The sequence below is a fragment of the Pan paniscus genome, chromosome 11 (genome assembly GCF_029289425.2).
Source record: "Pan paniscus chromosome 11, NHGRI_mPanPan1-v2.0_pri, whole genome shotgun sequence".
Taxonomy (NCBI): domain Eukaryota; kingdom Metazoa; phylum Chordata; class Mammalia; order Primates; family Hominidae; genus Pan; species Pan paniscus.
Window position 1 is genome coordinate 3,030,491 of NC_073260.2, and position 14,026 is coordinate 3,044,516.

At 65.4% G+C, this 14,026-nt stretch overlaps 1 protein-coding gene across 5 annotated transcripts in view; it reads right to left on the reverse strand.

Annotated features, from left to right (window-relative positions):
• GPSM1 (G protein signaling modulator 1) overlaps positions 1–14,026 on the reverse strand; it is a 31,287-nt gene that overhangs the window by 3,504 nt on the left and 13,757 nt on the right. Inside the window, exons 1-4 of one of the 5 annotated variants that reach the window (XM_008970068.6) lie at positions 12,722–12,786; positions 6,691–6,761; positions 5,696–5,872; positions 234–390 (exon numbers count right to left, since the gene is read on the reverse strand). In XM_008970068.6, coding sequence (XP_008968316.2) covers positions 234–318 — 85 coding nt within the window. In that variant the 5' untranslated portion in view covers positions 319–390; positions 5,696–5,872; positions 6,691–6,761; positions 12,722–12,786. Of the gene's footprint in view, positions 1–233; positions 1,284–1,341; positions 3,480–5,695; positions 5,873–6,690; positions 6,762–9,721; positions 10,067–12,721; positions 12,787–14,026 lie in introns of those variants that run through there. The other 4 variants (XM_034929506.3, XM_034929505.3, XM_034929507.3 and 1 more) reach the window with 4 other exon arrangements.

Below are 14,026 nucleotides of genomic sequence, written 5' to 3' on the forward strand. Positions count from 1 at the left end.
CCCTCCCCGAGACTGCCCCTGCAGCCTGAGTGTGTCCCGGAGGGTGGGCTGATGACACGCTTCCCGGGATGCTGCTCTGCGGGGGCTGCGGAGGGCGCCCTCAGTGACAGGGTGCTCTGCAGCTGGCCTGCTGGTCTGCCCCCGAAAGCTCCTCACTGGAAGCAGGACGGGAGCCCTGGTCCTGGCCCCTGCAGACAAGCCCAAGGGAGGGCCTGGCTGAGGGGGGCACTCACCGATCCTGTCCTCCAGGGTGGGGGCGGCCGTGGCCTCGGCAGCCCCGGCCTGGCCATCGTCCAGGGGACAACGCTGGTCGTCCATGCGGCTACTCTGGAACTTGGTCAGCAGGTCAAAGAAGCACTCCTCGTCCGAAGACGGGGCCCTCGGGATGCTCTGGGGAGGGAGTGGGGTCACCGCAGCCAAAGCTAGCCCCGCAGACCCCCAGATGAGACTGGGGGCTGCTTGCCCAGGCCACACACACTTCTGAGACCCTGGCCAAGATCGGGACTCTCACCTGCCCCCTGTCGGCTACCCCTCCCCCAGGACGTGTCACCCACCCTCAGCACCCGGCTACCCTTCCCCCAGGACGTGTCACCCACCCTCGGCACCTGGCTACCCCTCCCCCAGGACGTGTCACCACCCTCGGCACCCAGCTACCCCTACCCCAGGACATGTCACCACCCTCAGCACCCGCCGACTGCCCCGGACTTCTCCCCTCTCATGGGTGCCACCCCAGTCCAGGCCTCTGTCTGTCACCTGCCCTGGGCCAGCCTCCCCAGCCTTGGCCTGGAACACTTCCCAGACATCCCGGGAAGCCTCCCGTGCCTCCTGTCCCTGTGCCCACCACACCCTGTGTCAGCCCTGCCACGAGCTCCCTGCGTCCGTGCCCCACACAGCCCTCCCCGGTGTCTGCTGTGTGAATGAACTCGAAGGAATGAACCCCGCCCTGGGCCTCAGTCCACACACCCAAACAAGGGAGGCTGGAGGGCGTGGTCTCCTGTGGCCCCCCGAGGGGCCCAGCTGAAGCAGGTCCACCCCGTGACCCAGCCTCACAGGGCCTGGTCCAGGCCCCAGGGCTGAAGGGTGGCTGTGATGGTTCCAAGCCCCGTCCACCTCCCGACCGGCGCTGGCACCCCCTGCCCGGCCCCAGCCTGTCCATCTCACGGCTAGTGGCCTTTTCCAGGTCTGCAAATGCTGGGCTCACAGCTGAACGAGTTAACAAGAGATGCAATGTTGGTGGAGATGGCACCTCCTGGGTGCCCGATGCTGCCTGGAATTCCCAATACCTGACCCCCACAGCCCAGGAGACGGACAGCTGTCTGACACAACTGGAATTCCCGACACCTGACCCCCACAGCCCAGGACTAGGGCTCCCGTCCTCCTTCCAGTTTTCTGCTGGACTCGGCCCAGGGCACAGGAGAGTGAGGCCTAGAGACGTGTGACCTACCCAAGGTCATGCTGGAGCAAAAAAGAGCTGGGATTCAGACCCTTGAGCTGAGCCGAGGACCCTGTGGACAGCCCCGTTTTAGGAGAGACCCCACCTGGCTCTGGCCCCTGGAGTCAGTCCCCAGCTGTCATGGAAGCCTGAGGTACCTCCTGTCCCTGAGGCAGACCTGGGGAGGGAGAGTTCTAGCACCCCCTTCTCCCCGCAGGGCTCTCCTCCTGCAGCCTGGCTCAGGCCTAAGGCAACACCCCCACTCCCCCGGATTCCCCAGCCAGGAGGGAGGGGAGAATTGGCCCAGTCTGTGGGGAGGGCCACATCCACTTGGGCCAGGGCTCTGGGAGCTGCAGGTCCAGGCAGAGGGTGGCACTGGGGTTGCCAGCCTGAGTGCCAGTTGGGGGGGCCACACAGGTACCTCCCCGGGAGGATGTGGCCTGGTCTAAAAGGGACTGGCTCCTGGGCTATGATGGCCTAGGGCACAGCTGCGGGGGGCCTCTGCGTCTGGCCCAATCTGGACTCCCCCAGGTGACCTGGGGCCCAGGTGGACTGAGCAAGGCCCCTCCTGAGAAAGGCAGGACCCGTCAGGGGCCATGTCCCAGGCCCCATGGCAGAGTCCCTCTCAGGGTCCCATGTCGGGCAGCCCTCCCCTTCCCTGAGGCTGGGGCCAGCTGTTGAGGGGCTAATGCCTCCCTCACATGGGGGCAGGGGCCCACGACCGCAGGTGCAAAACCGTGGCTCAGTGTCTGGTACGGGGAGAGGCTCTGGATAGTTTGGGGCCCCTGGAGCCCCTCAGAAGCAGGACCCTGGGCCCCAAGGCCACCTGCCCCTGCATTTATGTCCCAGTAGAACATACCCAGTGGGACTCGGGGTTCCGCCTCCCTGCTCTAACCTCTCCCTTGCCCCAAGCCCTGGCTCCCTCCTTCCCGGAGGCCTCAGAGTCCCTCCTGCAGTCTGACTCTAGTCTCTCTTGCTTTAACACAAGCTCAGTTTCTCCTGCGGAGGAGGGGAACGCACCCGGACCAAGACCACCCCACCCGGCTTCACAGAGGCCCGTGTGCTCCCTCAGCCTCCACCTGTTAGGACCCCAGGGACCCCAGACTCACGCGGATCACAGGCTGTCTCCACAGCAGCAGGGAGCCACGCTGGGTGCTTGGCCACACAGAGCGCAGGCAGGACACAAGGTGCCCAGGGCCACCACCGCCCTGCCCAAAGTGCCAAGTGCTGCCTCAATGCTGGGATGCCTGAGGCTTAAATAGGACCCTGGGCAAGGGCTCGGCCCTCCTAGCACCCGCCCCTGCTCACTTGAGTGCGTGCACACACAGGCTCACACACACGCATGTGGGCTCGCACTTACACACAGGTGCACTCCATAAACACTCCCCCAGCAAGCGCAGCAGTGAACCTCCCCCTCCCCGTGCCTGTGGGCGGGCACACTGGAGGGCTGTGTGGGCGGACAGCCTGCTGAAGAGCCCTTTTCCCGCTGACACCTGGGCCCCCGGGCCTCCCTCCAGAGCTGGGCCAGGTGGGGAAAGCCACCTCTTTATTCAGCCTGACTACGGAGGCAGGCGTAGAGGACCTGGGCGGGTTGCTGTCCTCATCTGGACTCCTCTGTCCGGGACGGCCCTTCCTGTCCCACAGCCCTCGGTGGCTCCCCAGTGCCCTGGCTCAAGGGCCTCCCGGCCAGCTCAACTCAAGCCTCTGGTTGCTGCCACTCTGTCTCATTCCTGGTTGGATCCACACTGTCTCCAGCCTCTGAGGCCAACCCTGCCCTGCCTCCTACCCTCCACCCCAGAATGAGTTCTCTGGACCCCCAGACCACACCCAGCCACACCACCTCAGATCCCAAAGCCCCGAATGTGCTGGCTGCAAGGCCCCTGCACTGTCTGGGCACAGGGTGGGGAGGGGCAGGGGCTGGTTGGTCACCAACAGCAACGGCGCACGCAGTATTGGTATCAGCTGCACTTTGCAGATGAGGACCCCAACTCAGAGCTGAAAGCCCTTCCCTGAGGACCCCAGCAGAGGGGGAAGGGGGCCCACCCGGCCACTGACCCCCCAGGGATGTATCCCCCACCCACCCTCGCTGCAGTCCCCATACAGGCTGCCACCAGGGTGCAGACGGTCCTTACTCGGAGGTACCCAAGGTTCTGACCTCGGTAAGGCCAGTGGGGTTCAGGTCAGCAGAAAGCCAAGAGGCCCTGCCACGTCCTCACAGACCCTGGGAACCCCGTTTGTCTGGGGCCAGGATCTTGGCTGTCCCAGGCGTACTGCCCCGCGGTGGCTGCAGGGGCCAGGGGAGCAGGGCCCGCAGCAGGTGGGGGCTCCCTGGGGCCCTGGCCAAGGCCTCCAGAGTGCTGGGCCAGGCAGCTGGACACTTGGAACTGTGTCCCCTTGCCCAGCTGGCCCAGACCCAGGGCAGTTTGTTGGGGTGACGTGAAGCCTGGAAGCCCTCAGAGGCTGTGCTTTCTAGAAAGCCATCTGCCCCCGAGGCCGGCTGACTGGTCTGTCCCACACATGCTGCCAGCCTCCCACTCCTTCCTTGGCGGCCCAGATGTGATGGGCAGGGCCAGCTGTGGACAGGGCAGACCCAGCTGTGGACAGGGCAGGGCCAGCTGTGGACAGGGCAGGGCCAGCTGTGGACAGGGCAGGTGTCTGGGTCCCAGTCCTGCTCCTCCCTCCAGGCCCCGGGAGGCTGGGGGATCACCGGGACCCCCGGGAAGGCCTGACCAGGTGCTCCCTGGGTGCCCTTCCCTCCACACCTCTCCCATCAGTGGACGGATGGACCTAGCCCAGATGGTTGGGCAGTGCTGGGGCTGAATGAGGGGAGGGTAGGCTGTGCCCTGCTGGTGGGAAGGATGGGCTTGGGCAGCCTCGGGGGGCTGCAAATCCCAGCCCAGCACCCACACCCCTCTGCAGATTGGTGCCCACGGAAGAACAATTTCAGACTATTTCTAGTGGTTTGGACCCAGCCGTCCTGCTCGGGGGAGCTCCACGCTGACCTACGAACCCGGACTCGGCCCATCTGTGCCCCTGAACACCAACCAGCTCTCCCGTGGCTGGGGTGGCCCTGGCACAGCTGACACCTGCCAGGTACAGGCCCGGCCTGTCACCCGTCCCCCCACCAACCCCGAGTCTGACCACCAGTCTGTCTGTCCCCCGTCCGTCCACCCATACACTTGGCAGTCATTGCAACTGCCCCACCCCTCCCACCACCTCTGTGTGCCACAGCAATGCGGGGGGCTCCTGGCTAGCCCTGAGGACCCGGGCGGCCCCCAGGCTGCGCTGCTGCTGCTTGCTGGGCTGTGACCCTCTGCTCCACTCGTGACCTTGAGCCCAGGTGGGGTAGGGCAGGGTGGGGCCTCCCAGCCCCTGACCAGGAGGAACCCTGAGTGGACCTAGCCCCTTGCTGTCCCCTCACCAGGGGCTCTGCAGCCATGCACAGGCCACCCAGCTACATCCCCTCCATGACCCCACTCACCATCAGTCCTGCCCCGGCCCCTGCACCGACAAGGAGAGGCCCCAGCACCTTGGCCCAGCTGGAGCTGCAGGTGCTTCCACACCAGGGCCTGACCATGGGTGTGGCTTAGGGGCTTCCCACCCACCCCTGGGGTGCCCCTCAGGCCCGTCTGCTCAGGGACCCCCGCCAGGTGTCAGAGATCCCAGGATTCCCCCAGGGACTGTGTTGGCCTCGTCCACCTCTCCAGGGCCCTGGTAGGATACACAGGCTTGACCTCACTGGCCAGAGCCTCCAAGAGCCGCCTCAGGAAGGGGCACCCCATCAGGGGATCTGTGCAGCCCGGCTCTCACAGTGAAGGCAGCCAGTCCCTTTCAGGGACATGCTCCTGTGACTAGCGGATGGGTCTGGAGGGTCCCAACAAAGGAGGGTGGGGGCTGGAGTCAGAGAGAGAGGCCACCTGAAGGCTGGGAAGAGCCAGCCCCCAACTGGTGAAGAAGATGGAAACTGAGGCCCAAAGAGAGGCGGGGCGTTCCATGCAGAAGAGCCCAGCCTAGAGTCCCCAGGAGGCTCCTCGGTGGCCGGGGCCTCTGAGGCCAGGTGCGACCACAATGCTAAACACTGAGCCCTGCCCAGAGCCCCCACCGGGGTCCCAGGACAGCACTGCACCAGGTGCACCGGGGAGGGACCCCTGCCTCCCCAGAGTGCCTGGGCCTGACCTGGCCCCGTTGGCTGGCAGTGGAGTTGGGGCACAGTTGCCAAGCTCTCCTCCCTCTCGGCCTGGATCTGCCGTCAAAGACGCCTACCGTGCGTGGCACGTGCACCCGGACGTCGGCGCTGTCCAGCGGGGAGTGGCTGCCCTCCCGGGGCCTCCTCTCAGCGTCCGGGCCTTCCTGGTACTTCCTGCTCCTCACGGGGAGGGGTAGCGAGTCCCTGCTGGGCCCCCGCCAGTCCCCTGAATGGTGGCTGTCTCCATTCTGCTCCTGGGGAGGGGTAAGGCTGTGCATGGCCTGGGCAATTGTGAACCAATGTCCCCATCCCAGGACCCTGAAGGGAAGACCAGGCCGCCTCCATTTCATGGATGCACGCCGTAGGTGCCCAGTACCCAGAGAGGAGGAGAGGACTGGGGCTGTGGGCCCTTGGCTGGGGCCGGGAGAGGCAGGGTGGGGTGTTTGAGGGCCAGTGGCCCCCGCAAATGTCAGCCGGCTTATACCAGCAATGACAGTGACTGTGGGCGTCCTTGGGTCTCGTCCCCACAGCAGAACCCTGATGGCCACCCACAACTGAACACAGGCCACACCAGAGGAACCAGAGGCTCAGAGAGATCAGGCTGCTGGCCCAGGCCACACAGCACCCACTGCCAGCAGGCACAGGGCCAGCCCAGGGCCCTCCGCCAGGCAGCCCCCGAATCTGTCTGTGTGGGTTGCTGAACCCCAGCCAGTGTCTGCACCTGCAGCAGCTGTGCCCACTTTGGGTCAGAGTCCGAGAGGGCAGGGAGCAGGCAGGAGTGGGTGCCCCTGTCTGTGGGCTCCCGAGGGTGTGGTGGCATAGCAGCTGGGTGGAGTATGGGGGCCTGAAATGTGTGAGGACCATGCCTCGCCTGGGGCACAGCTGGCCAGACGCTGAGGGACATGAGTGAGCAGGTGGCAGATGGGCCATGCAGGGCATCAGGCCGAGGAGGGCACATTTATCTCCCAGCAGACAGGGGCTGAGGTGGGTGGCGGTGGCTCTGCCTCATTAACCCCGCTGCCCATGCTCTGGCAGTGGCTGTGCTGACATCGGTCCCATGTCCCTGGCTCACCCGCTCCAGGGGGAGTCTCAGCAGGTCCCAGGTCTCCGCGCTCAGCCTCTGCGTCCTCTTGGGTCTGGCCCCTGAAGACAGAGGGACCCGGTCAGCCCAGCACCACCCTGGCACCTTGCATTGGGTGGGCCAGGCCAGAGTCTCTGGGGGGCCAAGGACCAGCCCGGCCATGGCTTTCTGACAGCCAGCCCCCCTTGTGGAGGCGAGTGCCATGTCTGAGTGTCCTCTGCGTCTCCCCGACTGTACTGTCAGAGTCAAAGGGGACAGGTGTCGAGACAGAGCGCGTCCTGGCTGGGGCCAGGTGGGGTCTGGCTTTGGCTCCCTGTGCTGGAAGGGGCCGGCTCTGGACAGGCCTCTCCCCTGCCACACACAGGGCCTCCCCCGTCAGTCCTGCTGTTCCCTCTGCTTAGACACCCTTCTTGTGGCCCCTGGCCACCTCTGTGAGGCCACCCAATCCCCCCTCCTGAGGGTGCATCATGCTGTGCCCCGGAGGCAGGTGGGGCGGGCCTGTGGGTCCACTCCCAGCTCACTGCGGGCAGCCCAGGCCAGGGTCGGGGACGCAAAGGCCTCAGATGAATCCCCCAGACCAGCTCTGCCGTGGGACCTTCCCCGGGCTCCTGTCCATCCCTCCTGGCCCGGGGCTCACCCTACTGGCCGTGTCTCCACCCAAGGGACCCCCATCCCCTCTGGCCGCAGTGGGGTGGTGGGGCACAGCTGCCTGACCCAACACTGGCCAGCTGCAGACTCAGCGGAGCCACCAGTGCCTGTCCCGGGCCCCTGGGAAGCCCCACAGCCAGGCCCACCTTCAAGCCTCAGTCCCAACACGGCCCTGGCAGAGACGGGTGTCACTCAGCCCTGTCCCAACACAGCCCTGGCAGAGACGGGTGTCGCTCAGCCCTGCGGGGCCCGAAAGGATTTGGGAGTTTGGGAGAGTGGGCCCTACCTCAGCCTAGCCGCTCCCTGAGCACTCTCAGGAGCCTGTATCCAGGGCACAACAGACCTGGCAGATCAGAAATGAGTTGGCGAACGGAAAAATGGGATGGAATCCGGGAAGTGGGGAACGTCCTCAACCAGGCAGGAAGCCCTGTGGGAAGGGCCCGATGCTGTGGCTGAGAGCCAGGGTCTGCGGGCGCTTCCCTGAGGAGGCAGCGGGACGGACAGGGGCACAGCCACTGTGGAAAGGGCAGCAGAACGTTCTAGGCAGAGGGGACGACGGCGGAACGAGGCTGACACTGAGGACCCTGTCTCTGCCGTCCCTACGCCTGGCACATCTCCAGGGAGACTCTCGCAGCCGGGAGGACCCTCGTCCTCCTCCCTGCTCACCCACAGCTCCCACCCCCCTATGCCCACCCTTACCCAGTCTTCCTGGGAACCAAGCGTCCCTTCACCCGTGGACACACTGGACACGGGCTGTGCCCAGGAGCCCTGCGCACACCCAGTGTGAGTCCGAGGGCGGGGCCAGAACCAGCCCTGGCATCAGTGGGCACTCTGAGAATCCAGTCCTGGCACCTCCAGACCATCAGACTTGGCCCCATTACTACGCCTCGGAGCTCAGCGCCCTCCTCATCAGACTGCGCCAGCATGGATGGGCCAGGCCGGGCAGTTCCCCTCCGCACTCATCCCCCTGAGAGGCTCAGCTCCTAAAGTGAAGCTGCTTGGTGGCTGCCTGCATCAGGCAGATGTGGGGGGGCAGGCCCAGACACCCCCTTACCCTGTCCAGGCCCCACTGCATCAGGGGGCACAGCCACCATGGCTGGGGCACTCGTCAAAGTTGGCAGCATGAATGGCCAGGCAGGGTGCCGGGGCCTCAGGTGCACCCGGACCCCACCGTCAGCCCTGGGTTCTGGGCCCTGCCGGGGAACACAACATCCACCGAGGGAGAGAGCTGGCTCAGGCGGGCAGTCACTCAGTCATTTCAGGCACTGGGCCCCACACACAGCCCCTCCCAGCCTCACCTGCACAGCTGTCACTCAGCCAACATCCCCCTGACCCCAGCCTCAGCAGGGCCCTGATTTAAATATGAGCCTGGCCCCGACCATGAGGGAGGGAGGAAATGGGCCCGAGTGTCAGGGTCTCTCAGGGTCTCCCTTACAGGCCCATGCTGCGGATGAGAACAGGCCTGGGTCTTGCTGGGGGGCTGCTGTCTGAGCATTGTGCCACCAAATGGAGTCCAAGCCTCCACCCCCAACTGGGAAGGGGGTCCTGCTGCCACCTAGTGAATGGCAGTGATGAGGATGCACTGGGGGCTTCAGACGGCTAAGAAGGCACCTGGTGGACAGCAAGGTGCTACCTATGGGGCAGAGGGGAGCCCCTGGCCCGGCCTGGCTGCTAGCAGCCCCTTCCTGAGTCTGTCCATGTGACCCGTTTAAATGGTGAGCTCCTAAACGCAGCTGGGGGGAAGGGGACAGGAGCAGAGGGAGCCGAGGACTTGGGGGCCCAGGCTGGTCTTCCGCCTCCAGCCCGCTGGCCCCAGACCAGCCCACGGCGAATGCCTACAGCTTCATGAGAGCTGGGCAGGGACCGGGAACTGGCTGAGTGTGGGCTGTGCGCTTCCCTGGCCTGGCCTCTGGGCTCCGAGGACACACCCTGAGCTCCTGCTCTCCAGGGGCCTGGGATGGAAACCTGTGTGGCCAGAGGCACACGTGGGGCCCATCAGGGCCCTGAGCAGGACACTGGGACCTGGGGCCGTTCACTGCTCCTCCCACTCCCAACACAAACGCCCCGGGCAGGGCTCCCATCGCCACCCTGTGGCCACAGTGGTCAGTGGGATCAGGGTTAGCTCCGGCACATTCAGGATCCGGCCAGGCACTGAGGTGGAGCCGCCCCAGCCTCGGGTGGTGCAGCTTGAAGGGACAGAACGGGGCTGGGGTCGACGGCCTGTTCTCTGAAGGGCCACCAGCTGCACACCCCCACCCAGATGAGCAAGGTAGCTCTGAGGACAGCTGCTGACCCCACACAGTTCGGGGCCTGCTCCCCACACCATGGAAATGACAGAGGAGCACGTCTGTGCTGGGGCGGGCCCTTCACTTACCACACCCAGCGAGAGCCCCGCTCCGTCTCCCGGTGTGCACTGCCTGAGGGCCTGGCTCTCCCTCTGCCGCCCCCCAGTGCCGTGGGGGCCTAAGTTGGTTTCCCCACCGCATCCTCCGGGTCCTGGGCCCGGCACAGCTGCTTCTGCCAGGCCTGGCCCTCCACCAGGACACCGCATGGATGGGCCCTGGCTGCAGCAGCGGCTGAAATGCTCTTCTGAGACACAGCCTGCGTCTGGCCCCAGGGCGGGCGCCCTCATGGCCAGGCACGGACGGTGCGCGGAAGGCCTGCTGCGCCTGGCTCAATGCACCCTCTGTCTGCAGAGTCGGCCGAGGCGTTGAGTGTGAGTCCAGCGCCCTTGGCTGAGCTGCCCAGACAGGCCCGGCCCACTGGCTTGGCTTCCTGTCTCTCCCGCCTGCGAGGGCAACGTTTGGAAACTTCTCCCAGCACCGCCCCATGGCCACCCGACGCTGACCGTCACACTGTCATCATCATTTCTGTCCTCACCCAGCTCCAGACGTTTATGTGCAATGGCCAACTCAAGCCCATCGAGCATCTTGGTGCCCCCTGTGCCTGCCGGACCCCTCAGGGCAGCACCCGCCCCGCCGGCTTGGCTCAGACCTCAGCAACCCCGATTTTCAGCTGCCCACGGTTCCTCCACGCCCACCTCTGGTCTGAAATCCAGTCTGTCCCCGCCTCACTGCAGATCCAGAGTCCCACCCCTCCTCACCTCCCTGGAGCCGGATCACCTGCCCCTCACCTGCCTGCTGCCCCAGCCTTGCCCCTAAGTCCCCTCTCCATGCAAGGACCATGGGGGTGGTAAGGGCTGGCCTAGGCCTTGCCTCTTCTCTGCTGGGTCCTGAGGGCCCCACCCCATTGGGGAGGGGGTCTCACACAAGGGCCCACGAGGCCCACCCTTCTTCGGCCAAGGCCCTCTCCTTGCTCCGTCAGCTCCAGACAGTCTCCCTGTCCCTTCACCTACCAGGCTGGCCCCTGCCTCAGGCCCTTTGCACAGGCTGTTATCTCTGCCCAGACTGCTGTTCCTCAGTCTAAGCTTGCGGCTCACTTCTCTCTGACTTCCAGTCTTCGCTGGAGCATCATGATCAAAGCCCTAACTCCCCATGGGATGGTGTTAGGAGGTCCTGAGGTTTACATGAGGTCATGAGAATGGAGCCCCATAATGACAAGTGGCCTTAAGAGAAGCCACCAGTGTTCTCAAGCTCCCCCTTCTTCCTCGCTGTCTCTGCTATGTGAGGACACAAGAAAGCGCCGTCTGCCAGCCCGGAAGAGGCTCTCGCCAGCGCCCGAGCACACAGCACCCAAACCCTGGCCTTCTGGCCTCCAGAGCCGTGAGGAGTAAACGTCTGCTATTGCTGCCCCGGCCTGCGGTGCTTTGTGAGGGCAGTCGGAATGGACCATGATGGTCATCTCCCAAAGGTGCTGCAGCCTGCTTCCCCTGTTCCTGTCCGCGCCTCCCCTGCTCCTGTCCGCGCCCCACCCCGCTCCTGTCCGCGCCCCCACCCCGCTCCTGTCCATGCCTCCCCCAGCTCCTGTCCGCACCTCCCCCCGATCCTGTCCGCACCTCCCTGTTGGGCTTTTCTTTCTCCCAAAGCTCATCCCATGTGGCTCACTCCTGGGCTCCCCGTTCCTCACCTATCAGCTGCTGGACGCGGCTCAGCGGTCTTGGTGCCAGTGAGGGCCCCAGCAGTGCCTGGCACACGGCAGGAGCCTGGTGACCGAGCAGTGGGCATTTACTGTGTATCTGCTGCGTGCGGGACCCTGTGTGCCATTTCCCACACACTGTCCCCTCTGGGCCCTCTTAGGCGCACGGACAGAGGGTGCATCCTCCATCCCGGTGGCTGCCCAAGGGCCACTGGGCTGCTGGAACAGGCGGATGGTGCTGTAGCCACACCTGCCTCGTCCACCCAGGGCCCGAACGTAACAGGCTTATGGGCCCTCAGGCTCGCTGGCCTCTCACCCCTGCCAAGCTCTGTTCCCAGCACTACTGATGGGCCCGTTCCCCAGATGGGGACACTGAGGCACAAGGGGGTCAAGTCACTTGATCAGCTGGCCAGGGCTGGAGCCCACAGCCTAAACTGCAGGGGAGGTTATGCCATGCACACCCCTGACCCCAAGGCCACTCGTTGGGACGTTCAGGGGACTTCTCCCAGGAAGGCTGGTGGCATGCTCCCCCGGTAACTCTTGTGTACCGTGCTCACAACGCCCTGAGCAGGGCCCAGACGGTGGAGGGCTGAGGAGCACGGTCAGCAGGGCCGAGGGCAGTCGCACATCCTGTGGGACAGGCAGGGCCATCGGGGACAGGCCAAGGGCAGGGGGCGGTCCTGCAGGGCTCAGGGCCGGCTCCCTCCTCCCAACATGCCAATCATGCTGCCCGCACCAAGAGTGGCAGCAGAGCCTCCGTCCTGCCTGGCACCCTTGCTGGGGTGGGGGGTGGGCAGCCCAGGAACAAGTGTGGGAGGCCCGGGCCTGTGCCCTCTGGCCAGGGAGGCGGGGGCTGGTTGCTGTCAGGGTCTCATAGAGGCCACACACCCAGAGGAGCTGGACAAGGGCAGTGGCTGGCAGAGTGGTGACCCCCAGACACACTTCTGGGGCTTCTCTGCTGGCTGGGGAGGGGCCAGCAGAGGGCGGTGAGATTAATACGCTGACTGAGCCGCGCCAAGGATCTTTGTCCTCCAGCCGCACGTAAGTCTCCTTGTGTTTATCAACGGGACACCAAACCCACCAGCCTCTGCCACGCCCACCGCCCCCATGGACCACGCCCACAACAGCAAGGCCACGCCCCACCACGTCCCCGCCCGGCTGAAGCCCCACCTCCAGACGACTCCTCCTCCCTGCCCACACCCCGCTGGGCAGCGCCCTCCTGTGCCCCCAGCCCTGGCGCCCCCTCCGCACTGGCGCCCCCTCCGCACGGCCAGGCTCTAGCGCGGCTCTGCACCCCCCTCCCCTCCCGCAGCTCGCAGATCCACCCCGCTCTCCGCACCTGCCGAATGGGGAGGCTGCGTGGGTCCTTCCGTGGCGCCCCCAACCCGCAACGCCGGGTCCAGACTCCCGGCCTCAAGGCCCTGTCCCTGCCAGGCTCAGCTGAGCCGGGGTCTCACCCAGGGCCGCCCAGGCTCTAGGTGTGCAGCCTGCCTCCCACAGCGGCAGCCGGGCGGCGGCCCCAGCCAGGCTGCCAGGCTGCCGGGCTGCCCTGGGCTGGGAGGAGGACCCTTCCCCAGCCCTGGGGGAGGAGGCGTCCGGCCGGCTGGAAGGGGTCCCGCACTCGGGGCGGCACAGAGGAGCCAGAGAGGGACAGAAGCTGCATTGTTCCAGCGTCCTCCCACTCCGGCCCCCCTTTTCCTTGGCTCCAAGGAAGAAAACGTCGGGAGGACCCAGAGCCGCAGCCTCCGCGGAGCCTTTCCAGAGCTGCTCCCAGCCCTGCTGCCAGTTGCTGCTGGGGTCCCAGATGGTGGCAGTGCCGAGCCAGGGACACAGGAGGGGTACTAGGGGTGCCGCAGGAGCTCTCGGCAGAGCTCCCCACCCTTAGGAAACCCCGGCCATGGGTAGAAATAGGCCTGGACATCCTGGGGGGCACATTCCAGCCCATCCCCTACCCACCCACTGCCATCGGTCACAGCACCTTGTCCTACGGACTCGCTGAGGGCCCCAGAGCCTCTGCTCCTTCCTCTGTCTTCAGCCTCTGCGGTGGCTGACATGCACCCCCAATTTCCCAGGAGAGGTCATCGTCAGAAACCCATGAGCACCTTGGCACAAAAACCCAGGGGATGGCTGGGCACGGTGGCTCACGCCTATAATCCCAGCACTTCTGGAAGCCGAGATGGGAGGATCGCTTGAGGCTGGGAGTTTGACACTGGCCTGGGCAACATAGTGAGGCCCTATCTCTATAAAAACATTTAATTATTAAAAATAAAATAAGAAAAAGAAACTCCGGCAGCCCAGCACCACATCCAAGCCTGGTGTTCCCAGCCTGGTCCTTAGCAGGCCTGGGGGTCACCAGGTACGTTCTGGGAGGCAGGCATCCCTTCTCGGGGGCTGGCAAACTCAAGACCTTTGGGAGTGGGGGACACATGGGTGGGGCAGCTGCTCCCCCCAAGCCTGCCCCTCACCCACCTGCCAGCCACCTCAGGAAGTCGGCCCAACCTGGCACCACCCCCCTGGCACCTATTAGTCTTTTCGCTTTGCAGGGGACGTTCTGTCCTGTGTCTGCAGCACTGCTGACCGGCATGGGACAACCAGCGGTCCATGAATGAGGTCACCACGGTGGCCTCGCATGGCCTTGGGCCTT